This window comes from Chenopodium album, chromosome 25 (genome assembly GCF_948465745.1).
Source record: "Chenopodium album chromosome 25, dcCheAlbu1.1, whole genome shotgun sequence".
NCBI lineage: Eukaryota > Viridiplantae > Streptophyta > Magnoliopsida > Caryophyllales > Amaranthaceae > Chenopodium > Chenopodium album.
This window is the reverse complement of record NC_137858.1, coordinates 1703824-1729675: the sequence shown is the minus strand read 5'-3', so window position 1 is coordinate 1729675 and position 25852 is coordinate 1703824. Positions and strand designations below refer to the sequence as shown.

The 25852-nt window shown below is 36.0% G+C and overlaps 3 protein-coding genes and 2 pseudogenes across 5 annotated transcripts; all 5 read left to right on the top strand.

Moving 5' to 3' along the window:
- Positions 1–1126: 1126 nt before the first annotated feature.
- On the top strand, positions 1127–6686 carry LOC145615150 (uncharacterized). Its single transcript, XM_081670222.1, has 4 exons — positions 1127–2095; positions 3955–4506; positions 4839–6011; positions 6097–6686. The coding sequence occupies exons 1-4, from the start codon at positions 1964–1966 to the stop codon at positions 6469–6471; spliced, it is 2232 nt and encodes a 743-aa protein (XP_081526348.1). The 5' UTR covers positions 1127–1963; the 3' UTR covers positions 6472–6686.
- A 33-nt stretch (positions 6687–6719) lies between these two features.
- Positions 6720–15801, top strand: LOC145615702 (uncharacterized). Its single transcript, XM_081670759.1, has 11 exons — positions 6720–6786; positions 6877–7132; positions 7245–7461; positions 7555–7907; positions 8030–8548; positions 8849–10043; positions 10131–10484; positions 10618–10855; positions 11772–14674; positions 14767–14906; positions 15249–15801. The coding sequence occupies exons 1-11, from the start codon at positions 6720–6722 to the stop codon at positions 15562–15564; spliced, it is 6558 nt and encodes a 2185-aa protein (XP_081526885.1). The 3' UTR covers positions 15565–15801.
- Positions 15802–16124: 323 nt separating this feature from the next.
- LOC145614675 (uncharacterized) lies at positions 16125–19076 on the top strand (annotated as a pseudogene). Its single transcript, XR_014107136.1, has 2 exons — positions 16125–16260; positions 17718–19076. The product of XR_014107136.1 is annotated as an uncharacterized LOC145614675 (transcript).
- Positions 19077–19777: 701 nt separating this feature from the next.
- LOC145614712 (protein SLOW GREEN 1, chloroplastic pseudogene) lies at positions 19778–22950 on the top strand (annotated as a pseudogene). The gene is made up of 2 exons (XR_014107138.1): positions 19778–21013; positions 22470–22950. The product of XR_014107138.1 is annotated as a protein SLOW GREEN 1, chloroplastic pseudogene (transcript).
- A 1083-nt stretch (positions 22951–24033) lies between these two features.
- On the top strand, positions 24034–25712 carry LOC145615345 (remorin-like). The gene is made up of 5 exons (XM_081670414.1): positions 24034–24193; positions 24428–24475; positions 24658–24745; positions 25184–25265; positions 25350–25712. Exons 1-5 carry the CDS (start codon positions 24034–24036, stop codon positions 25548–25550), a joined length of 579 nt encoding a protein of 192 aa, XP_081526540.1. The 3' UTR covers positions 25551–25712.
- Positions 25713–25852: the final 140 nt, after the last annotated feature.

Genomic DNA, 25852 nt, shown 5'->3' with positions numbered 1-25852 from the left:
AGACAGTAAAGAACAAATTATTGATAAGAAAGATTAGAGCCAAAGTTCCATGAGCTTCATATATCACCTTTTCCATTCTGGCATCCCACAAGTCATTGACATTCACTTGTTGACCAAAGAGTATTATCATGGTCAAGAGATGAACATAATAAATAGAGAAAAGGGAAAGTCAAAACCGTACCAGTCCATATTCACAAAAATAAAATAAAATAAATCATACATAATTACACCAATTTTACTTTGAACAAGTATAATAATTTCCATTTCAGTGTTAATGAAAGGTTTTAGGAGCTTTGAGCATACTGATTGTTCCAGAATTTTGGCAACCGTACTTCCTTCTATTGCTTTTAAGTTCAATCTGTTGATCAAACTTGACTCAAAAACATCAAAATTGAGCCAAAAACAGTAAAGAACAAAACATAAATTCTATACAAAAACATCAAAATTGAGTCAAAAAAATAAAGAACAAAACATAAATATATTATAAAGGTAATTGAATTGAAACATTGCAGGATAAGAGAGGAGGTTTTATCGTGGGACTGAATTCTTCCATATATTTTCATCCAATTAGCCCTTCCAAAGAAACAGCTCCTTGCAATGCAAATACTAATTGATTTGGCTAGCAATTACGTTCTCTATTCTTGGAGAGCCTTCTTTTGGCTATATCTCATGTATCCATATTAGACAACAATGGTGTCTCCTAATCAAACTCCTTTTTACAATTAATTTAATTTGTCTCAATTTAATAATTAATCGAGGGTTGTAAAATTCAATCAAACCATAGACAAGAGAAAGTGAAAAAAGTAGAAATTATGGAATTAACTTGCAATTGCCAGTAAATTTAAACGTCAATTTCGTAATATACGCTACAATTGATTCAGATGCATGCATATGAGTACTAAAATTAATGAAAAAAAACGTAGACAATAAACTTAACAAACCTAGATTGTGAACTTGATATTCAATAATTTAAATTAAAAAATGAATAAACAAATTTGCCTCACCACATAAACTATTTCAATGGAGGAGAGAAAGCTTGCTAAGTGCTTCAATGGAGAACTCATAAGTCACTTCAATAGAGGAGACAGGCAGAGGAGGAAGCTAGGGAAGGAGGAGCGTTTTTTTTTTTTTTTTTTTGAAGATAGGAGGAGCGTTTAAGAGTAACAAAAGAGGAAAAAATAAAAGGGTAATTAATCTAATATGAATTGAGGGCATATATGTAAACTAACATTTTGAGGATATTATTGTCTTCACACTATTCATAAGAGATTTTTCCCACTTTTTATAAGGTAGGGACAATAGAGGAGACAGGCAGAGGAGGAAGCTAGGGAAGGAGGAGCGTTTTTTTTTTTTTTTTTTTGAAGATAGGAGGAGCGTTTAAGAGTAACAAAAGAGGAAAAAATAAAAGGGTAATTAATCTAATATGAATTGAGGGCATATATGTAAACTAACATTTTGAGGATATTATTGTCTTCACACTATTCATAAGAGATTTTTCCCACTTTTTATAAGGTAGGGACAATAGAGGAGACAGGCAGAGGAGGAAGCTAGGGAAGGAGGAGCGTTTTTTTTTTTTTTTTTTTGAAGATAGGAGGAGCGTTTAAGAGTAACAAAAGAGGAAAAAATAAAAGGGTAATTAATCTAATATGAATTGAGGGCATATATGTAAACTAACATTTTGAGGATATTATTGTCTTCACACTATTCATAAGAGATTTTTCCCACTTTTTATAAGGTAGGGATTTGCAGTACATTTTCTTACTCTACTGGGTTTTCTTTTCTTCTTCCTGCGCAACTTTTTTACTGTTTTCTTTTTATAGTGGTTTGTACTACTTCCTTTAATTTCCTTTATGGTTAAGAAATCTTTTTTTGTTATATTTATTGAAATGGGTTTATATATATCTGTTTATTTATACTCGTAATATATTGTTTCATTTGATGATTTTATTGCAGTTATTTGTTGATGATGATGGAGGGTTCTTGTTTATCGCCTGATGATACAAATGACAGAATTGCGAGTAACGCTAGTTTTCTTGATATGGTTTTTAAATGGTCTATTGATGACATTTTCAATGATCATTTTTATAGTGAAAAGGTAATTTTTACTTTTATTTTTTTTCCATATTTTTCTAACTGTACTTATATCATTATATGGTCCAAAAATTCTTGCTGTGTTTATCACTTTGATTTTGATATTATTGGGTTGATATGAATTTTATATTTATAATTATTATTTGTGTTTAATACTTTGTTATTAATGGGTTGATATGAATTTAATTATTATAATGTTATCTGGGTGTGCTTGCTTTTATATGATGGGTATTGGGTAGTACTGTAGTAGTAATTTTTTTGGGGTTTGATAAATGGTGGTTATGCTTGAGTAATTTGTTTATGATTTTGTGTTTACCATTACCTGATAAGTAATGACTGTTGATGGAATTCATCATTTCAAGTTCGGGTTTGAATTTTATATCGGATTCATTTTTGACGGCCGGTAATTTTATGAGTTAAGGTTAGGGATTTTGGGATAAGGTTGTGTACGTTTGAACTCTCTAGACCCTTACTCATACGGGGTAGGCCGTAGCTGTTTTTACGAGTTAGGGTTTAGGGGCTTAGGATTAGGTTGCGGATATTTGAACCTTCTCGAGTGTGGAGTTGTGGACCCACCTCATATATATGGAGAAGGAATTAAAGAAGGTTGGAAGCCCCATTTGATATTTTATGTACACTAGTTAATTCTAAATAATTGGAATTTAGCATGGTGGTGAATTTCCCTGACTTTAATAAACTTTTATAATTTTATTATAATAAAATTTTTATGATTTATATTTATCAAGAGTGATAATCAAACTTTAGGGGTTAGACACTTAGACGTATGCATTCACAATTACACAAACGTCAGCTAATTGAATGTATAAATTTTGGTTTTTTTGGGCACTTTTGATGCTTTTTTAGTCACCTAAGGGGATGTTACTTTTTAATTCCGATTACTAGTAGTTGCAAACTCAACCATGTATTCAAGATTGTTCTTAAACCACATTTTTTTATTGACAAAAAAAAAACGAAGGGATCAATACTACTATGTATTTGTTAGACTGTATTTGATAAGTTTTATACTAGTACAATGACTTTGCTGGGTGGGTCATTTGGTTGGCTTAAAGAAGTCATACATTTGGGGATCAATCTAAAGTGTTTATATGACAACAGGAAGTAGATTCTTGAACAAAATTTATCCATTTATACGGTTATATCTTATATAGTTATATGGGAAAACTAAAGGTTCCATTTATAGAAAGTTAACATTTTGGGATGTAATAGCTACAATGACAACTTATTATACACTTTAGGGAGCCATAAATCAAACAATGTTCCATATAGGAGTATTAGAAATTTGGAATTGTCCCTGATCAAGTGAAAGGTTTTTGGTTTCAACTTTGGTAGACAATCTCTTGTGCAGATTAGTTTTAAAGATCATTCTATATCATTTTCGAGTCAGTTCAAGATCATTGGCTTCAGATTTTGACTACTATTATGCAAAACGGAGCACCACTTAATTCCAATGTATGTCTCACGTACAAAGTGATTGATATTGGATTTTGTCTATAACATGTATAGTTATTGTCCCATATGTCTGCTTAAATGGACTCACACAGTAAGAGGCTGTAAAAGTAATTTAATGCTAAAATCTTGTTCTACTGTGATAAAATTTTGTAAGTATTTTGTTGATTTTACTTCAGCAAGATTTTTGATGTTTCTTTTCTTGATTGCATATATCAGGTAATGGCGTACTCTGATTGTGGAATCTTGTTAACTGTGTCGTGTTTACAACTTTCCAATGTTGGAGTATTATCAGATATATGTATTATTAGCACTGACTTAGTGTCAAAGTTAATCTGTAAACTAATTTCATCAAACAAAAACTGATTAAGGCCATTTGTCTCCAATTCTTTTCAGATCATGCAGATTCCTGATTCATTTCAAACAGTAATGGAGTATTTTAGCTCTTTTGTTTACCCACTATTAGAAGAGACACGGGTTGATCTTCGTTCAAGTTTAGAGATCATTTCAAGGGCACCGTATGCTGAAATAGTGTCCTGTGAAAAAATTAAGCGTGATCGATTACTGTATAGTGTTGAAATAGATGAATGGAGAAACAGGTACAATGACCGAGGCAAGGAGCCATACAAAACATTGCCCGGTGATATTTTTGTTCTTGCAAAATCTCGGCCTGAAAGTATATATGATCTGCAAGTGCTGGCACAAACATGGGTTCTGGCATCAGTCACAAATATTTCCAAAAATAACTCTGAGGACGAGATAGATGATGATGGTTCATCAACCTCTTTTAAAGTTATATCATCAAGGGACATAGAGGAGATAGATGACAGCTTTAGCTCTCATTTTTTGGTATTCTTGATGAATAGCACAACACATAAAAGAATTTGGAATGCCCTTCACATGTTTAAAAATGTGAGGATCATCCAGGGAGCTTTACAAAGTATTGTGGTAAGTGTTAAAATAGTTGAAATGGTTTGAATCTGTTTGCTGGCCTTATGAGTTGAAGGTTTTCATTAGAGTACTGTATATTGAAAACTAGGGAGCCAAGTGCAAGTAGCATATAATATTTGTTAAGATATTAATAGTAGAAGATAATAATTTACATCATTCCTGTGTGTTATTTCTAGCTTATCAAGTGCCTTTAGTGTACAATTACATCATTTAACATGCAGGTTTTAGATGATTAACAAACAGGCTAACATGACCTTTATGACAAGTTGCTTCTGAATATACCTGTTTCTTAGAATGAGCCTTTAAACTGAAATAAATTGTAATTGCAGGATCATAATTCGTGTGAATCCAGTAAGTGTAGCATCTTGTCTGAAGATCTTTGTATGGAGATTTCTTCCAGTCTGAATACATCTCAATATGAGGCTGTTTTCACTTCACTGCAAGCAACACAATGCGAGCACACGTCTCAGGTTCAACTTGTCTGGGGCCCGCCAGGGACAGGCAAAACAAAAACCCTTGGTACACTACTATATTTTCTGAGGAGGTTGAATGTTAGGACTTTAATATGTGCTCCAACAAATGTTGCCATCACAGAAGTAGCTGGTCGCCTTTTAGAACTAATTACGAATTCTTCTGAAAGGAATTCAGTAGGAACATCAGACCCTTTGGGAGACATACTTCTGTTTGGAAACAAAGATCGGTTGAGGGTAGGCTCAAACATAGAAGATATATACCTTGACTATCGTGTCAAAAGGTTAACAGAGTGTTTTGCGCCTTTAATTGGATGGAGGAGTTGTTTTCCATCCCTGTTTAATTTCCTTGAGGATTGTGTTTCTCACTATAATGTTTACGCGGAAAATGAATTGATTAAGGCGAAGGATCAAAGCATTGATGAAGTTGTTACTGTACCCCAGATTGAACCATTTCTTACTTTTGTCAGAAATCGTTTTAAAGCTGCTGTACAACCTGTCAGGTGTTGTATATTTCTTTTATGCACTCATGTCTCAAATAGTTACATAGGAGAACGCAATCTTGAGTTCATGAACCTTCTCATTAATCTGCTTGAATCCTTTGAAAAGATGCTGTTTCAATGTGAATTGCGTTCCGAAGAACTGTTGGAACTTTTTTCATCAAGGGAAGATGAAGATTCTCAGGTTGATGAGGCTGGCCTTAACAACATGCCATTGCTTGAAGCACATAGGAGAGAGTGCATTTCCATCCTTCAAACTCTGCATAAATCTCTTGGTGCTCTCTTTCCGAATATCATGAGTAAAGAATCCATAATGGAACTCTGTTTTAAGATGGCATCTTTAATTTTTTGCACTGCTTCCAGCTCTTATAAGCTCTACACTACACCAATGGAGCCGCTAAGTCTTTTGGTCATAGATGAAGCTGCACAATTGAAGGAATGCGAATCAGCGATACCCTTGCAACTGCCTGGTCTAAGGCATGCTATTCTCTTTGGGGATGAATGCCAATTGCCAGCTTTGGTTAAGAGTGAGGTATGTTGAAGGTCAAATCACTATTGTTTTTCCTTTTCACTTAACTTTCAGTCGCCGCATATAATATTATATGATTTTTTTGCAGATATCCAAGGATGCTGGTTTTGGACGAAGCTTATTTCAGAGACTGAGTTTGCTGGGTTGGCCAAAACACCTGCTAAATGTGCAATACAGGATGCACCCTGCAATTAGTTCTTTTCCTAATTCTGAATTTTATCTTAAGCAAATTTTGGATTCTCCTAGTGTCCAGAGTGAGTGCTATGAGAGACAATATCTTCCAGCGCTCATGTATGGGCCTTATTCTTTCATAAATGTTTCCGAGGGGCGTGAGGAGGTTGATGATGATGGACGTAGTAGAAGAAATATGGTTGAGGCTGCAGTTGTGGCTAAAATTCTGCATAATCTTTACAAGAGTATGTTTTTGATAATTTGCGTGGATAATATGCCCTTTAGCTGCTGATCATTTGAGTATTGTCTTGCTATTATGGTGCTGTGCTTTTTTTTTTTTTTTTTTTTCCCTTCCTTTTTTGCATGAAACTAGATATTTTTTATCATGAAATGAAACAAATTTTATATTGACGGGTGCTAGTTGACTGATTGCTAAACTAACCTGTTTGAGACTGATTGAGATAGAATGTTTGAGTTCTTAGAGCCTCTTTTCAATCTTTTGAGGAGAGTTTACGAGTAGACACCATTCCTTGTTTAGTTATGTATATTATCCTTGGAGTTCTTTCTGTTTTTTGTCTTTCCTTCTTTTTGAAAAAATACGAAGGAGGTATACTCTCTCCTGGGTGGTCTCTTTATGATAGCAGCTAAAATATTTCAGTCTGATCAAATAATCGTCACAATTTGCTTTCTTTTACAGCATGGCGTCACTCAACTGAAAGGCTTGTCATTGGTGTAATATCACCCTACGCTGCACAAGTTGTGGCGATTGAGGAGTTGCTAGGGAAAAGGTATGAAAAACTTGAAAATTTTGGAGTGAAGGTGAAGTCTGTTGATGGTTTTCAAGGTGGAGAGGAGGATATCATAATAATATCAACAGTAAGGTCTAATAATGTTGGTGAAGTTGGGTTCATCTCAAGTTCTCAACGTATGAATGTGGCTCTTACCAGGGCAAGGTATGGCTGTGAATTCGTGTTGCTCATTTTTGTCTGTCTTTCTCTATCTCTTATTTTAAAATTTTATAACTGCATCATAAGACAACTCTATGAATTTGTTCATTATGTTCAGGCACTGTCTTTGGATACTTGGAAATCAAAAAACACTTTTTTTAAGTGATTCAATTTGGAAAAGATTAGTTTATGATGCTAGAGAGCGTCGTTGTCTTTTCAATGCTGATGAAGATAAGAGCTTGACTGAAGCAATGATAGATATCAAGAAAGAGCTTAATCAACTTGATGACTTGCTTAATAAGGATAGTATACTTTTTAAAAGTGCCAGGTGGAAGGTATTTTCTCTTCCATTTTCTGTTGATGTATCTGTTTTCCAGGATCTTCAGATTGTTTAACAGTTTATAGCACATTTTAATTGTGTTGTTTAGGTTCTGTTTAGTGACAATTTTGTGAAAAGCTTTTCAAAGCTTCCTTCAAACCGGGCAAAAAAATCAGTTATGAATCTGCTTGTGAAACTCTCAAATGGTTGGCGACCGAAGAAATTCAAAGCTGACCCTGTTTGTGAGAGTAGTGTACAAATTGTCAAACAATACAAAGTTGAAGGTCGCTACATTATTTGCACGAATGATATCATGAAAGATTCTGAGTATGTCCAAATGCTGAAGATCTGGGATGTTTTGCCATTGGAAGATGTGGCAAAGCTGGTTAAAAGACTTGATAGCATATATGGAGCCTTCACTGATGATTTCTTAGGTCGTTGCAAAGAACGTAGTCTTGAGGGGTATGCCTTTCTCTCTATTATCTCTTGAATTAGATATCCCTTCCTTGTTTAAGAGTTGAAAAACATTGATTTTTAAAGCTCTTTCTAATTCTTTTTTTTATAATCTTATTTAATGGATTTAGGGAGCTAGAGGTACCAAGGACTTGGAGCAAGTCAATTGACATTGTCCGATTTAAGAGCAACTATGCTGAGTCAACAACTGCTACTGATGGTGAATTGGATGGAACATGTTATGCTGAGAATGCCAAAGTGAGCGAAAGCTTGTTGTTGATGAAGTTTTACTCTCTCTCTGCGGGCATAATAGGTCATTTGCTGTCTGATGCTGATGGTAAAGCTTTGGACTTGCCCTTTGAAGTAACGGATGAGGAGTATCAAATAATTCTTCACCCAAAAAGCTCCTTTATTTTAGGACGCTCTGGTACTGGAAAGACAACTGTGTTAACGATGAAATTATATCAGAAAGAGCAATTGCATCACATGGCTGTTGAAGGCTTGGTTGAAGTAAATAAAGATTCCGGCAATGTGGATGTCACCCACTCCAATGAGAATGCAGCAAGTGAAAATGTCTTACGCCAGCTTTTTGTGACTGTTAGTCCTAAACTTTGCTATGCCATAAAACAACATGTTTCTCATCTTAAAAGGTACGTGGTGGAGTGTGTCCTCCCTTGATTTTTCTAGCTCCCTTTCTGGTTCTTTGTTTGATGTGTATGGTGGTGTGGCCGGTGTCATTTTTGATTCATATATCAGACTATCACCATTTTTAATTCCTTCACCACTTATTTGTTAAGCCAGTTGTTGACTTTGTTAGATTGATTCTATAATATAGACTTGATATGTTGCTCTCTAATTCTAAGCTCTGCTGCATGCTAGTGTTTGCTTTATTCTAATTCTTCTGTATTACTGGTTCTGCCCCTTAAATGTTTACCGTTTTTGTCATGCAGTTTTGCTCGTAAGGAGAGTTCTTCTTTGGCTAGTGACCCCATTGATGCTGATGTTATTGATGACAGCGAGCAGTTTAGTGGTATCCCAGACTCATTTGTTGAAGTTCATCCAAAGTCATACCCTCTTGTGTTAACTTTTAACAAGTTTTTATTCATGCTTGACGGTACATTAGGTAGTTCTTACTTTGAAAGATTTCATGGTGATCTAGATCTCTCTTACGGAGGAAATACCAGTACATCCATCACTTTCCTTATGAAAAGGAAAGAGGTCAACTTTGAGAAATTTAGTTTGGTTTATTGGCCCCACTTCAATTCACAGCTTACCAAGAAGCTTGATTCCTCCAGAGTTTTTACTGAGATAATCTCTATCATTAAAGGTGGTCTACAAACAGGAGAAACTGATGATGGTAAGCTTAGTTTAGAGGATTATCTTCTTCTCTCTGCTGGGCGAACATCAACTCTAAGTCAGCAAAGGAGAGAGATGATATATGACATATTCCTGACTTATGAGAAGATGAAATGCGAAAGAGGAGAATTTGATATATCAGATTTTGTGAATGATCTTCATAGGCGGCTCAAGCGTGAAAGATATGTTGGTGATATAGTTGATTTTGTTTATATTGATGAAGTTCAGGACTTGACAATGAGACAGATTTCCCTGTTTAAATACGTCTGCAGAAATGTGGATGAAGGTTTTATTTTTTCTGGAGATACAGCTCAGACAATTGCAAGGGGGATTGATTTCCGGTTTCAGGATGTGAGATGTTTGTTCTACAAAGAGTTTTTGACGAGAGAAAGAAATGATGGGGCTAGTGGAAGCCAAATGAGAGGACAGATTTCTCAGATTTTTCAATTGAGCCAGAACTTTCGTACCCATGCTGGTATACTTAAGTTAGGACAAAGTGTTATAAATCTTATTTATCATTTCTTTCCTCATTCTATTGACATTTTGAAACCTGAAAATAGTCTTATCTTTGGAGAAGCTCCAATCTTGCTTGAGTCTGGGTCCGATGAGAATGCTATTGTCACAATTTTTGGCAATACTGGCAATATGGGTAGTAGTAATCTTGTGGGTTTTGGAGCTGAGCAGGTGATACTTGTGCGGGATGATTGTGATCGAAAGGAAATATCAAGTTATGTAGGGAAACATGCTCTTGTGCTAACAATAGTTGAGTGCAAAGGGTTGGAATTTCAGGTAAATGAAATTAGAATATTTTTGTAAAACTACGAGTTTCAATGATACTCTCAATTACATTGTAATTTATGCTTTTTGCCTTTGTAGGATGTCCTCCTGTACAACTTCTTTGGGTCGTCTCCACTAAAAAATCAATGGAGAGTGATCTATGAGTTTATGAAGTTGCAGAATCTGCTTGATACAAATTTGCAACCGTCCTTTCCCAATTTCAATTCTGCAAAGCACAATGTATTATGCTCTGAACTGAAGCAGCTATATGTTGCCATCACTCGCACACGGCAAAGATTATGGATTTGTGAGAACAAAGAGGATCTTTCAAAACCTATGTTTGATTATTGGAAGAAGTTATGTGTTGTTCAGATCAGGCAATTGGATGATTCACTTGCACGTGCAATGCAAGTCGCAAGCAGTCCAGAGGAGTGGAAAGCTCGGGGAAGAAAGGTTTGTCTGTTTTGATCAAACTTTGATGCGCCATGATTCCTTCTTTTACACATAAAAGACACTTCACTTTTCTACTCTAAAATTTTGATGATATCTTTCCTTCACAAAATGATTGTTCTGTTTTAATCTGCAGTTGCTAGCAGTTGAAAACTATGAGGTGGCTACAATGTGCTTTGAAAGAGCTGGTGATAGGCATTGGGAAACATATGCTAAAGCTTCTGGGCTAAAGGCAGCTGCTGATCGAACTTATCTCTTGAATCCTGAAGAAGCCTCTACCATTCTCAGACAAGCTGCTGAGCTTTTTGAAAGCATAAATGTCTACCAGAAAGCTGCAGATTGCTTCTATGAGTTGAAAGAATATGATAGAGCAGGTATGCCCTTGCCCTTGGGATATGACTTGTTTTTACTTGCTGAGTCTTATATTAAACCCACTTCTTTTGGGATCTAGAGGCACATATGATTATTATGATACAGCCTGTTTTAACCCACTGATTTCTGGAGGTTGAATGATCTTCTATTTTCTTTCAAAAAATTCCAAGTTTAAGGCTATGAAGTCAGAAACTCCAATCTAGTGCTGAGTATTTGTTGAATGGTTTTATTATATGTTACACAATAAAAATAAAATGATTTTGTTCCAAAACATATCAATGTATATAAGATGCCGAAATTTGATCCAAATCTTTTATTTTGTTTATTGATTTGCTTTCAATTCTGAAACCTGTAAATAGTAATTGGAATATAATCCTTTTCGTTTTTGCATCTTACTTATTACCTTGTAACAGTTGTAGCACAAAATAACATAGCTGTTTTAGAGCTTTGAAATTGTTGGTTATTAAAATACTAAAGTCAATCTTAGTTTGATTGTACTGGTTTATGTATAAGGGAGGGGAAAGCATTTGGTAGTTTGCAACCAGAAATCACGGGAAATTGGGAATGTACTCACATATAGAATAACGAAAGGCAGCTTGCTGATATATTAATTGTCATTATGTAAGTTTGTAAAAGGTAACTGGCTGATTCTAATAGATTACTAAGAAGTATTGTGTATACCTGTTTTGGTAGCCTTCGTTTTGTCTAAACTTAACGTTTTTCAGCTCAGATTGTGAATCATCTATTACATTATTTCATTTCATTGTGTGTCAAATATGTATGTAAAATGCGAGCTGATTGTCTTGTTACTGGATGTGATTTTCTTTGGAAATGCAAATAATGCTTGGTTTTTTATGTGATTTATCCTTATAATATTTTGGGATTTACACATATTGACTCAGGCATGTATCTTCTCAGGTATAATATATTTTGAGCTGGGTGATTTTCCTAATCTTAAAAAAGCTGGTGACTGTTTCACCTTTGCTGGACATTATGAGCGTGCTGCTGAGGTATTTGCTGAGTGTAATCTTTTCTCTGAGTGCCTTTTGTCTTGCACTGAAGGGAAGTTGTATGACTTAGGCCTGCAGTATGTTCAATATTGGAAACACCAGGAAATGGATAGAAATTTAGACATGATTGAACAAGTATTCTTAGAAAATTGTGCTCATTCTCTACATAATCAGGGTGATAAGGTAGCGATGCTGAAATTTGTTAGGGCTTTTAATTTAGAGGAGTCCATGCACTCATTTCTCAAGAATGTAGGGTGCTTTGATGAGCTTATGGATTTGGAAGTAGAACTAGGAAACTTCTCTAAGGCTGCTGATATTGCAAGGGAAAGAGCCTTGGCTGGGCATCATGAGCGTGCTGCTGAGGTATTTGCCAAGTGTAATCTTTTCTCAGAGTGCCTTTCGTCTTGCTCGGAAGGGAAGTTGTATGACTTAGGTCTACAGTTCATTCATAATTGGAAACACCAGGAAACGGGTGGAGAATTAGACTTGATTGAACAAGTGTTCCTAGAAAATTGTGCTCGTTCTCTGTATGATCAGGATGATAAGATTGAGATGATGAAGTTTGTAAAGGCTTTTAATTCTGAGGAGGCCATGCAAACCTTTCTCAAGAATTTGGGGTGCCTTGATGAGCTTCTGGATTTGGAGCTTGAATTAGGTAACTTCTTAAAGGCTGCTGATATTGCAAGGGAAAGAGGAGAGCTTCTGCTTGAAGCTGATCTACTGGAAAAGGGTGGGCTTTACAAGGAAGCATGTGAACTTCTTTTGTGGTACACTCTTGCCGGTTGTCTCTGGGCTGATGGTAAAGGTTGGCCGTTAAAAAGTTTCCCGCAGATGGAGGAGCTGCTAATGAAAGCCAAAGCCTCTGCTCGTAATATCAAGCCACGTGATCTTTATAAAACTGCTTGTACAGATAGCCTGATTTTCATGAACAGAAACTTTTCTCTGCCTGAGATGAAAAAATTGCTGACCATCTCTCAACGTCAAAACAATATGAGAGGGGTGATACTATCGACTAAAAGAATTCTGGATTTAATGCTTCAGGTGGATGCTTCCAAATATGAACGGGGAAAGGACATCACAGAGAATTCAGCCATGCATCTGGAAAGGATTTCCCGAAACAAGGTCTCGATTGAAACATTAATTTACTTTTGGAACTCGTGGAAAGAGATCGTTATTAAGTTCCTTGGGGCAGTAGAGGTAAGTGAAACTAATGATATCGCAGAACTCGGTGAATTCTGTTTAAACTACCTTGGGGTTCGGAAACTATCTTCTAGTACGAGCACAGTTTATATTTGCCTGTACCCTGATGCCGATTGGATCAAAGATAGTGACCAAAGTTATTTCCAAAAATTTGGGAAAATGTTAAGGGTTGGTACAGAGCACTTGTTAGCTGCTGCACACAACCATTGGTCCATGGAGTTATTTTCTACTGGCATGAAAGTGTTGAGTGTTCTTGAAGCACTACGGAAGAACCCTCGGAAGAGTTCAGTGTCAGATTTTAGCACGTCTAGGCTAGTCCTCTATGTTTATGAAATTGCACAGATATTATCCTCGTATAAACCTGTGAAGTTGAGATCTCAGGATGAAAGGTTGCTGCAGAGATACATTGATGTTTCAGTAACAGAACACTTTAATTGTGTGTTTCCTGTGGACTGGAAAAAATCTGTTAGCATAGACATGATGTTTTTGAGGGAGGTAGAGATTTCAAGGAAAATACTAGAATATGTCATATCAGCAAACATCCAGGGGACTGATAAAATGACGTTTAGGCAGCTTGGACGCGTGTCCATGGTGCTTCTCGGTTCACCTAAGGGTAAAATTGCATCTTCACAAATGGTTTTGAGAAGACTTGATGCCGATTCTCCTTGGAAGCCGTTTCTTCAGGTCATTTCTCAGTGTTCTGCGGCTCATGCTCAAACTCAACTGGCAGAGTCCCTTGCTTGCAAACTTCAGAGGGCTGTAAGGGATGTATATGATGCAGATTGGAGGACAAGAGATTACATATCACCTGTCTGTTTCTTATATCTAGTTGACCGCCTAATGTTTTCCCTTCTAGGGTTTCAGGGCATCTTAATGACAACGAGATCATCTCTTGTTGAAAGTTTTATCCATTCTGAAGGAGATACCAATTTCAGCAAAAATTGGGTGTCTGTCAGTGATAGATCCGGTTCTTTGTTTTTGAGAGATACTTATTTCCTTTTGGCTCGCATACTTCATCAGCTTCTTATGAACAGAGCTGAAACGGTGCTATGGGTAAAAAAATCTGGCATCAATGCAAAGGAGAATTTCCCTGTGCTGCTACTGAGATTAGTTGTTCTAATGTGCTTAGTTCATCTGAACTCTAATAGCTATTTGCAGGAACTTCAAGATGTGTTAGGCTGGGAAATTATCAAGCAATTACCATATGACTTCTCTAATGCTATTCACAAAAGTCAGAAGGTTGGCATCAGCAATACTGTCGCTGAAGCATTTAATGCAATTAATGATCCTCTGGTTGTGGTAAGGATTGGAAATACCCGTTCAAAAGTGTTCTGCAAGGGTGCCATTTCTGTTGATATTGTTGGCCAGAGTAAAGAGGACCTGCTCAGAATCCTATTCCCAGACAAGGCGAATGCTTGTCAAGATAAAGTCGATGCCACTGATACTAAATCGGGTACTACTTGCAGCACCATGTCACCTGAAAAGAAGATTGAAGGATGTGCTGAGCCCCAAGATGGTGATTTATGGGATGTTTTTGATTTGTTCAAGCTGGTAGAAAACAAGGATGACAAAAGCTGGAATAGATTTGTGTCTAATGTCCCAAAGATTAGGGTAATTCTGAATTTCTCTTTGAAATAGGCATTCATCTTTTTGGTTTTAATATATGAGTTCTTGTATATAATGATCTTTGTTTCAATTTACAGGTTCAAATTGACAAAATATATGACCTTCTGACGAATGCAATATCCATTGCATTGGAACATAATACTTGCACTGATGAGTACAAGGAAGAAGGTGATTGTCTGCTTCTTGAGTTACAGCTATTATCAGCAGCCTTGGATAGGTCAGTTCAAACTTCTAATCTAATTCAATATATATGAAGTAGTGTTACTTAAAGATACACTTTATTATGATTTTTTCATGAACGTGTAAGGCTTGATCTCAGTATAGCCGATTGTCACAACAGAATTTAAGCAACTATATACGTTTACTGAAGATAACACTTCTGAACTCAAGCAACTGTTTTGTGTTGGCCTGTAATTTGTGCCTCATAGTAGCTCCTTTTTTTCCGTTCTTTGATTGTCTATTTATGTATTCATTTGTCAGGTTACTAACTACACTTTAAACGTACTTCAGTTCATATGTTTTCCTGTATACTAATCATTTGGCGGTATGCTTATTTCAGCGGACATCTGAAAGATAATATGTTGCTGGTCGAAGACAGTGCAAGAAGGCTGTTATCAGGAAAGCCAGTATTTGAGTACTTTCTGAGTTCACTGATTCCTCAAAAAGACACGACATCCCCTGAGGATCATGAGGCAACTATTGCAGAGGAAGGAAATGATGATGATAATAAGACTGAGGAGGGGAAGATGGATGCCTCTCCAGCTGCTGCTCCTGGAAAACAGCAAAAGGGCGGTCAAGCTGTTGAGATAAGCCAAGGGAAAGGACAAGCAATGTCGAAACATGCGAAGAAGAAGGCCAAGAAGAAGAGAAGATAGATTTTCCTGTTGGAAAAGCGTTACGTATTGCCGTTGATGTCCATGCTCATTAATCTTCTTGGTGTTGATATTTAGTAAATTGTGTGTATATTTTTTACTAAAATGGCTCATCTTGCCTGTACTTTTTTGATCTTGATCATGATCATTTTGAGGATAATGTATTAAATGATGACATTGATGATGAGCTTACTTGAACAAATTCCTTGTCAAGTATTTTTTATTTAAAAAACAATTTAGACCCGGTATATGAACTCCCTCAATCTTATTGTTCTAAAAATTTGGTTTTAATTTCATTCCGACCCAATTTGATTTATTGGATCAGAATTTACTTGTATATGGTGTACAAATTAGACTAAAATGATTAAAAGTTATCTCAATATTAATTAATACAAAATAATTAAGATTTAAGAGTACATGAACAAATGCTTTCCAAACATAATACCCGACCCGGGAAAGGGTGTGTAAACGGGTTGGGTACAGGTTTGATTTTTGGAGTAAATGGCCAAATGGGTACCCAATAACCATTTTGTTTTTTCAAAAATTATCAACCTGGGATTTAAGGAAAATAAAAGATGGGGTTTTGCAAAATTTCGACCTGCCCACTTTCTCTCTCCTCACTCACTCAACTCTGCCACTCCACTCTAGATCCGCCGCCGCACCTCCGCCCCACCAGCCACCGTCGCCCATCCGTTCCAGGTATAATCAATTTCATCTTTGTGTAATTGATTTTGTAATTTTAATTGGATTATTTGTTGCTTAACATTTAAAATTGCATTTTTTTTAACGATGTATAAGTAATCAAGTGTTTAATTTTTCTTAATACCGATGGAAATTGTAATTGCATCTTCATTTCTTGCAATTCTATTATAAATTTGAAAACTTTTTGTTTATTTGATTAATTCTACATCATAAAACTGTTTTAATCACTATTCAGATGTTTGGGCAGTAAATTGATTATACATTTTCACATTTTTGGGCAGCAAATTGATTACAAATTTTCACATTTTTGAGCAGTGGATTGATTATTAATTTTTCACATATTTGGGTAGTAAGTTGTTTACAAATTAGAATCGGAAAACTGGAAATGTGAGTACCTATTGTTGGGTTACTTGGGTACCTGTATCTGAATTAGCAGTTGAGTTACCTCGAGCCGTTTCGGGTGATCATAGGTGTAGAGCAACTTATCCATGGCATGAACCTTGGCAAATGTACAATAACTTATCCATGCCGAGAACCTTTGTAAACAACAGGTGTTGTCTGGAAGGATGGAATACTCTTTAGTGCTATGTGTTTGGCATGTAAGATGAGGGGTTACGAATTTTAATCATTGTATTCTTGGTAAGAAGCCCAATTCTTAGGCCAAGCCAAAGTATGGATTCGGCTAATGAAAAATCATATAACAATCGGACTCCATATAACATACGTTACATAACATAATGCACTGACCTTCTGTCCTAGATTCACACCTTCGCCATTAGTTTCCTCGCCTCTTATTTATGAAATTAGGGGAGGTCTAATTAGCTGAAAATAGTTGGTTGTATGCAAAATTGCAAATTAGTTTGGGAGGGAGGGGGACAAATCATTTAAGAATTTGTCACTCCTTTTTAAATTGATTTTAAAAGGCCATATTTAGAATTGTTGCTCAAATTTTCTGGAGGAGAGAATAGCTTAATGGGGTAAGATTTGGCCTATACAATCTACCTTATCTAGGGATATAGACTATGGTGAAGGGGTTTTGTTGATTGGAGAATACTTATTCTTTCCTTAAGAATTTTGGACACCGAGGAGTCACAAATCAATACCAAGAACCTAATAAATGGTATGAAGGGGTGTATAAGCGAGCTAACTCTAATTTTATATTCTTGGCATGTAAGAGACTCTAGTGGTAACATGTATCCCCAAATGTCTTCCTATTATTGTGAGCTTGGTGCTATATATACAATGAATGTTTTCTTTATTGAGGTGAGGCAGCAATAAGCTATGCTTTTCTTATGAGCAGAAAGCAGTTTTACATGTGTACTATGGAGACTCCTACAGCTGATATTTGAGTTCAACCAACAATGTAGTGGACATATCTTGAATTCTTGTATTGTCCAAGTAATATTTCTTGATGAAGTATTCTCACATGCACCTTACTTTGTTTAAATTGGCAGGTTTATTCATAACCTATAAGTCTAAAGCAGTATTTGGATAGCAATATGTTTGCTGCAAAATCTCCCTCTATCCCTCCTCTTTCCTTCTCAGAGAAGTCCTTAAAATGTCCAAATTACTGCCTCAAGCTCCGTTTACCCTTCACTAGTGTTTCTCCAGCAAACAAAAATTCTATGCACCGTTCCTTACCATGTATTAGATCGTCACTTTCGCTGGACCTTGATAAATCATTAACTGAATGTACTCCTGCTCAGACCCGAGTTGATATCCTAGCAGAGTCACTCCCATACCTACAAAAATTCCGAGGTAAAACCATTGTTGTCAAGTATGGCGGGGCAGCCATGAAATCAGAATCTCTTCAAGCATCAGTAATTAATGACCTTGTACTTCTCTCATGTGTGGGCATTCGCCCTATTTTTGTACATGGAGGTGGTCCTGAAATCAACCAATGGCTTGACCGCATTGGCCTCAAACCGAACTTCCTCAATGGTCTTCGAGTCACTGATGCATCCACTATGGAAATAGTCACAATGGTTCTTGTGGGCAAGGTCAATAAACAGTTAGTCTCTCTCATAAATAAGGCTGGGGCCACTGCTGTTGGATTGTCCGGTTTAGATGGACGTCTCCTCATGGCACGCCCATCCCCCAAAGCTGCTGAACTCGGCTTTGTGGGTGAGGTTGCTCTTGTGGATCCTACTGTCCTGCGGCCATTAGTGGAGAATAATTACATCCCTGTCATTGCGTCCGTTGCAGCCGATGAGAAAGGGCAGTCCTATAACATCAATGCAGACACTGTGGCAGGGGAACTGGCAGCTGCATTAGGTGCTGAAAAGCTTATATTGTTAACTGATGTTGCGGGTATTTTGGAAGATAAAGATGATCCGGGTAGTTTAGTGAAGGAGATTGACATCGCCGGGGTAAGGAAGATGGTTTCAGATGGGAAGGTTGCTGGTGGGATGATCCCAAAAGTCAACTGTTGTATTAGGTCACTGGCTCAAGGAGTTAGAACAGCAAGTATAATCGATGGTAGGGTTCAACATTCTCTGCTGTTGGAAATTTTGACCGATGAAGGGGCTGGAACCATGATCACTGGCTGATGTTTCTGTTCCACTCTCTCTCTCTCTCTTTTTTTTTTTTTTTAATCTCCTGTGTACGTTTCCTTTTTTTTTTTTCTTTCTCATTTTTGAAGGAGCTAGAATGGGTTAGCGTACTGTACTATGTAGAATGCAAAGTTGCACCAACAAAAATAAAACTATGTAGAATGCAACTTTGAAACTGAATGAATTCTTAGTTTCTGCATGAGTATGTAGTGTTGAAGCAATCGTTTCAGGATCACTGTATAAGCTGTGGCCTGTGGTCTAAAATGAGCACAACCAGATTTTTCATACTTTTTTCTCTGGTTTGAAGTATCCTAAATCATTGGGCATAAAACTCTGAAATGGCTTGATTTATTAGTAGATTTTGGCTAAGCAACAACTCAAAAAATCATCCAATACGTTTTGTCGAGGAACCAGGGTTGATTTGATTTCTTTGCCCTGCTGCTGTCCTGCCTACAATATCCCTGTTGCAAACCTTTTTTTTTTTTTTTTTTTTCCTTTTTAATCAACACTGACTAGTAGACTACTTGGAAATTTTGCATCCACTATTACACTAGGAGCAAATGAGCAAAGAGCAATGTACCACGTAGGCCCTGTTCTTGTGATTATACAATTTTCTCTTCTGCTTGGTTAATAATAGCACAATTAGAGTTCCAAAATGCACCAAATCTTCCCCCAATATGAAGATTCACGCACATAGTCCCTAGGCATTGACTATTTGACTACTCATTTTACTCTCCAACTACAAGTGTGCACCAGTCCAAATCCAGACTGAAACCAAACCGAGAAATCACATAGACTGATAGACTAAACACAACCCGACTTTTTCCGAACCAGTCCGGTTTTGACCTCTCAAGTCTCACGTAAACATTGGACAAACAATTAACCTTTCTCTCTTAAAGTTGCTTCAATTTTTTAGGTCAAATTTTTGAACCCCCCTTTTCAAGAGTCTCACTCTCACCTACCCAAAAACAGCAAAATTCACCCCATCTCACCTAAAATCTCCTCCATTTCCAACTCCTTCAAAAGCTGCTTCACCTACCTTTCTCTTTCTCTCTCATACTTCAACACTTCTCTAATGGATTCTGCCTTAGCTGTATCCTCTTCTTTCCTTCCTTTTCCCAAATCAAATCGCAATCTTCTTCTTCCAACAACCCCATTTTCTCTCTCCTCAAAAACCCCACAAAAACCCTCTTCCAAACTCTCAATTACTGCTAATTTTTCCTCTAATCATAGCCTTAATCCCTCAAATGGCTCCCACAAAGAAACCCCATTTGCCCGAACTCTTTCAACCGCTGCTAAGACGGTGGTTTTGACGGTGGCAGCCACTTTAATGGCTTCCAAATTGAAGGAAATGCCGGCAAAGGCGGAACCACCGACGCCAATTGTTGAAGAATCGACAATTGAGGAAGAGAAAGTTGTTAATTTGAGTGAAATTGGAAGTGGGGTTGATGAAAATTCACCATTATCTCATTTATTGGCAACAAATTCTGAGTTTGTGGATAATTTGTGGAGTTTGTTGCAGAAGAAACTTGAAATTGGGGAAGATGAAGAAGCATTGAAGATTCTGGGTAAATTGGTTGAAGCTCAACCTTATGAAACGGAGTGGAAATTTCTAAGAGCAAGGTTATTGAGTGAAATGGGGAAAACCCAGGAAGCTAGAGATGAATTTGAAGATATTTTGACATTGAATCCTCTCTCATTTGAGGCATTGTTTGAGAATGCTTTGCTTATGGACCGTTGCGGCGAAAGGGATACCGTGATTGCTAGATTAGAGAAGGCATTGAGCATTGCTATGGATGAGAGTAAGGCTAAGGAAGCTAGGGATGTGAGGTTGATCATTGCTCAAATTCAATTCTTGCAGAAGAATGTGGATGAAGCATTGAAAAGTTATGATGAATTGATTAAGGAGGATTCTAAAGATTTTAGGCCTTATTTCTGTAAAGGGATGATTTATAGCTTGCTTGATCGAAACACCGAGGCTCGAGAACAGTTTGCTAAGTATAGAGAACTTTCACCTAAGAAGTATGAAGTTGAAGGGTACTTGAGGTCTCCGCTTTCGAGGATGAAGCTCTTCGGGACTGATTCGCAGAAATGAATTCGTGATCGGGTCGATTTTGGGTTGTGTTGAGGCTTTTGTTAGTAGGAATAAGCAAGAAGAGAGTTTTATGGGATGAAAGAAGCAATGTGCTTGCTTCTAGGTATTTCCTCTTTCTCTTATTATGTCATGTTAGTTAAAAGAGTACTTTGTTTTAATTTCTGTTCAATATTTAGGATCATTTTTAACTGCGGCATATGTTTAATTTTTGGAGCTGTATACTGATTACTGCATTATTAGAGACTGGATAATGAAGTGTGATGCAGGATTGCTCACATGAGACTTGATATTAGTACATTGAATTGGAGAATAAAGAATGTATGAAATTGGGTGCTGACCATATGTATTGTCTATTTATTAATTGTTCATGTCAATGTTCTTGATGATTACTGCTGTAATGAATCTTATGTAGGCTTGTTTGTTCCAACCTGCAGAATTTGAGCTCGATTGTCCACTTGATAACTTAGATTGATAGCTTGTTTAGACTCTTGAACAGTGATAAAACTCGGTGAATTAACCTTAGGATTGATGTTGCTCGAGTTTAGTTAGCAAAGTTTTTGTATAGCTTATGCTTTTGGGTCATCTGCCTAAGGCTTCTGCGCTTCCCTGCTTGGCCCGTCTATTTCATTGGCTAGTAGTTGTGAGCTTTTGATTTACTCGGCAAGTAATTAGGCTACTAACATCTTACACTAGTTTGAAGCTTTAGGCCTTTGAGGACATATTTGATGATTCTCAAATTAGGCTGTACCAAAACCTTTCTCAAATTTATATTTCATCTTCTATGTTCTTTCATGCTTCCATGTTTTGAGCACACTCAACCTTCTTTTCATCAGAAGGGATGCTTTATATATCATGCTGGTCTGATAAAGGATGCTAAAGGTGAATAAACTTTCCAAATGGCTGAGATTTGCTATCTCCAGGGATGCAATTGTTAGTTAATCATAGCAATAAACCATAAGAATTGCACGGTTGCACTTGTGATGCTCGTTAAGGAATTTAAGGGGCTTAGTTTAGGTATGGTTAAAAAGGTTTTAATGGTGGTTTCCATATGAATTTCTACCACACCCTGATGTTCCTAGAATTAGTTACAACAAAGCGATCTATGCACTCATTCTTAGCTCCAAATGAGCAATTAATAGCCTTGGGTGTATCAAGTACGAAGTAGACTGTATAATACACTTGTCTATATATGTTTATATAAGGATTATGCAAGGAAAATTGGTTATTAAGTTGGATTGATTATAGTGATAAGCTGTTCAGTTTGTTTCCTGGTTAAATTACATTCAAGATTTTTCCATATACTAAATTACTAATCACATGATTTTCTATTCAAATTTAATCAGACACTCCATACAAGCCTATATTCCATTGTACTCTAATTTCTTTGTCTAGTTTGGTCTATTAGCCTTGAAATCCAGAGACTTGTTACTCTGGCCGTAGAATTGTATAAAAAGCAAAACTTGACAGGAACATGCTATTTTTGTTGAAGTATGTAACACTTGTTTAGTTGTTATTCTAGTGAAGTGATTTTGTATCCCATGCCAATAAACTTTACGCAGGAGCAGCAGCTACTGACCATTGTACTCGATAAAACTAGACAAGATATATCTAATCACTGCTTCGTTAACATGACCACTTCAAGTAGTAGGGAGAGCTGAGAATTCTGCTGGAAATAGTAGCCAGAAATCTGTTGTTACATTGTCAAAGTAACTAGTATATGTACGATCGTATTTGATGAGGAAGTGTGAGAGAATGTGGATGAGTGAGCTAAGTCAGTCATTGCCATGGTTGATGTTTACTGGCAATTTTCTTCAATCTGATGCATCTGATGCCATTTTTGGAGTTAATGTTTTCATTTTGGATTTCAAGCTACAAGAAGGAAGATGAAAAGTGAACTCAACTTGTGGGTTTTTTTTTTTAAACACAAATGTAATAGTAGTACTTGTTCCTTGGTTTGTTTTGTTTATTTTTTTATTTTTTTTTTTTTTACCAATGAAAGGAAACAAACTAATGAGAAAAAATGTGACATCCTTTCAAATGTAAAAACAATTGGAGCCAAATGTAAAAACAGCTCCCAATACTAACCGAATCGGTTAAGAAATCAAGTTTTGGGTCAAATGAACCAACATCTAAAGCTAACGTCTAGTACTTAAGATTATGTTTAGTCCATCTTATTTTAATACCTTATTGTCTATTTAAGATTAGATCAATTTTTTTTTAAAAAAGTATCATATTAATAATACTTTAAAAATAGTTGTATTAATCAATTCGAAAACTTTAAATCACATTTCGAAAAAAGTTTACATCAAATTAGATTAGAAAAAATAAGCTCAAATCACACTTGGAGAATTAAGATAATTTGAACTAAATTTGGGTCTAAATGTTGGGAAATTTGGTTATGTAAAGTTCAATGATAAATTATAAGAAGACAAAAATAAAAAACAATGAAAGTAATTAGGAGTTAGTTGTGAGAGCAACTTAGTAATGAGGCGGTGGCTTTCATGTACTTTGAACACGCACGTCTAAATCCTTTGTTTCAAAGCTGTCCTTTCAATTTTAGCTGGCAATTATACAAGTATTTGTAATTCAGTCTTTCCTCATTGGATTACTTATTACATGTTTCAGTTATCCAATGTTGTTCTAATACCAGTATTAATTGATTAATTTTTTTTTATTATTATTAGAGTAACACTGGAAAAACAAATTTAATATGAATGAGAGTTGAGCTTGAGCACTATGCTATATCGTGGTGTTGTAGTTCAATTTATTAAACATTATAAAGTTTGCAATAACATTAATTAAGACGTTTTTTACGCACCTAAACATTAATCATTTACAAATTATTTGAATAATTCACTTACTAAGAAAAAATATAAAAAAGGTTTATAAGTTGGTAACATGGTAGCCCACTAATATAAGTATGAAAGCATACATTTTCTTATAAATATGAGATAATGTCTCCTTAATCTTTGTCATTTTGAATTTTGATTAAGATTTAAAAATAGTTAATACTACATTTTCATACCAAAAAAGAGCAGGCATTAGAAGAAAGATTAATCATATATAGACCTCAATTTAGCTTGGTTTAGAACAAAAAAGAAAATATAGCAACAAGAATACAAAATGGCAGAAAAAGAGATTAAGAAAATTGTGGAGAGCAAATTAACGGCTGTAGCTACACCATCTTCATCATCATCATCCGGCATCACCAAGGAGAAATCAAAGGCTTCTACTCCTCCCTCGGCCCCGGCAACTCCTGAGACTATCGTTCCTGTAGTTGAAAGTACTGCGCTCTTTCTTTCTTTTTATGTCCATTATACACCTGAATGTAATTTTACACCCTCTCACATTTTCTAGCACACGTGCTCATAACATAAGATGCTATTATGCTATGAGCGCGTGAGCATTTTTAACTAAGTTAAATAGTTGAGGGGTATGTTTTTTCTTTATGAAACAAACATTTTCTTGAAATGCTAATTATGAATAGAATGTCTAATACATATGATGCAATTAACAGAAGCTGAAGAGGCTGAATCTCAAAGAAGTAGACAGTCATCTGACAGAGGTGAGTTTAGTGGCGCAAAATTTTCAGTTCACTCATATTTATTTAATTGAAGAGGACAAAATATGACATAATTTTTTTTTTTTTAAAAAAAAACAAAGCTTCATTAAATATGATATTTGTCAGAGTTCATATAGTTAGAATAAATGTTGTATTTACACATTTTTGTACTATGATTGTTGCAGATATTGCATTAGCACATGTTGAGCAGGAAAAGAGGTTGTCTTTTATTAAGGCATGGGAAGAAAGTGAGCAATCTAAAGCAGTCAACAAGTAAGTTTTTTTGTTCATCGTCATGTCATGTTACATGACACGTATGTATGATGGTTATGCCTAAGACATAAGGTCGAATCTTGTCTATTTGTGGATGATGTCGTGACGTACCTTCTAGCATGCTTACTTTAAGTCTGAGATCAAATGTAACAAAAGTTGGATTTTAGATTATATCATCAAGAATATTTTGTACTATAGAATTTGCTTGCTGATTAGTTAATGTGGCTTGAAAACATTAGAATTGTGCATTTGTGCCTTTGAATTGTGTCTATTGACTCTAAAAGCCTACAATGTTGTACATGTTCTTTGAAGTCGTAAATGTTCATTACTATGATCTGATTACCTGAAAACTTTGCACAAAACTTGATCATATAATAGTGGCTAAAAGGAGTTTTCGAAAACTGAATGTTGATGTTCTTTGCCTATTGTACTGAACAGAGCCGAGAAGCAGATTTCTGCTCTCAACGCATGGGAGAACAGAAAGAAAGCATCCATTGACGCTAAGCTGAAGTATATCGAGGTACCTTAATTGTTCAATCATGATATTCATATAATACAAATGTATGCAGCAGTTTATACTGATCATGTTAAATTTTATGAGCAGGAAGAGCTTGAGAAGAAGAAGGCCGAGTATGCAGAAAAGATGAAGAACATGGTAGCTCTAGTCCACAAACAAACAGAAGAGAAGAGGGCAATAGTTCAAGCAAGAAAAGGCGAGGATCTCCTCATGATCCAGGAGAAGGCTGCAAAATACCGAGCAATGGGATATACCCCAAAGAAGATCCTTGGTTGTATCTCATTTTAGATCATTCACAGCAGAGATAGTTACCTCAGGTTAATGCAGTTTCCAAGTGTAGCAGTGCACTAGATTGCGTTAGTTAAGATTGTTTTTGCACGTAAACAAGTTGTGTGAGAGTCAGGGTAATAGCTGTAATTGATTTTGTTCTATTTGCCAATAGAAAATTCGGGTTGGATATAAGTTTATGGTTGAGTTTTTGGCCTTCAATTCAGAATAGATAATCAAGTATGTCTCGTTTTCGCCAAATCTAGGCTTATATATCAGTTGATGAAGTTCAAGTTCATTGTTTTCAGTCTTAACATTTGCAA

Coding starts and splice junctions, on each gene's coding strand:
- LOC145615345 (XM_081670414.1), top strand. CDS start 24,034: ATGGCAGAAAAAGAGATTAAGAAAATTGTGGAGAGCAAATTAACGGCT. Junction 24,194..24,427: donor TATCGTTCCTGTAGTTGAAA/GTACTGCGCTCT, acceptor TGCAATTAACAG/AAGCTGAAGAGGCTGAATCT. Junction 25,266..25,349: donor CTAAGCTGAAGTATATCGAG/GTACCTTAATTG, acceptor TTTTATGAGCAG/GAAGAGCTTGAGAAGAAGAA.
- LOC145615702 (XM_081670759.1), top strand. CDS start 6,720: ATGTATATTATCCTTGGAGTTCTTTCTGTTTTTTGTCTTTCCTTCTTT. Junction 8,549..8,848: donor CATGTTTCTCATCTTAAAAG/GTACGTGGTGGA, acceptor TTTGTCATGCAG/TTTTGCTCGTAAGGAGAGTT. Junction 10,044..10,130: donor GCAAAGGGTTGGAATTTCAG/GTAAATGAAATT, acceptor TTGCCTTTGTAG/GATGTCCTCCTGTACAACTT.
- LOC145615150 (XM_081670222.1), top strand. CDS start 1,964: ATGATGATGGAGGGTTCTTGTTTATCGCCTGATGATACAAATGACAGA. Junction 2,096..3,954: donor ATCATTTTTATAGTGAAAAG/GTAATTTTTACT, acceptor AATTCTTTTCAG/ATCATGCAGATTCCTGATTC. Junction 4,507..4,838: donor GAGCTTTACAAAGTATTGTG/GTAAGTGTTAAA, acceptor TTGTAATTGCAG/GATCATAATTCGTGTGAATC.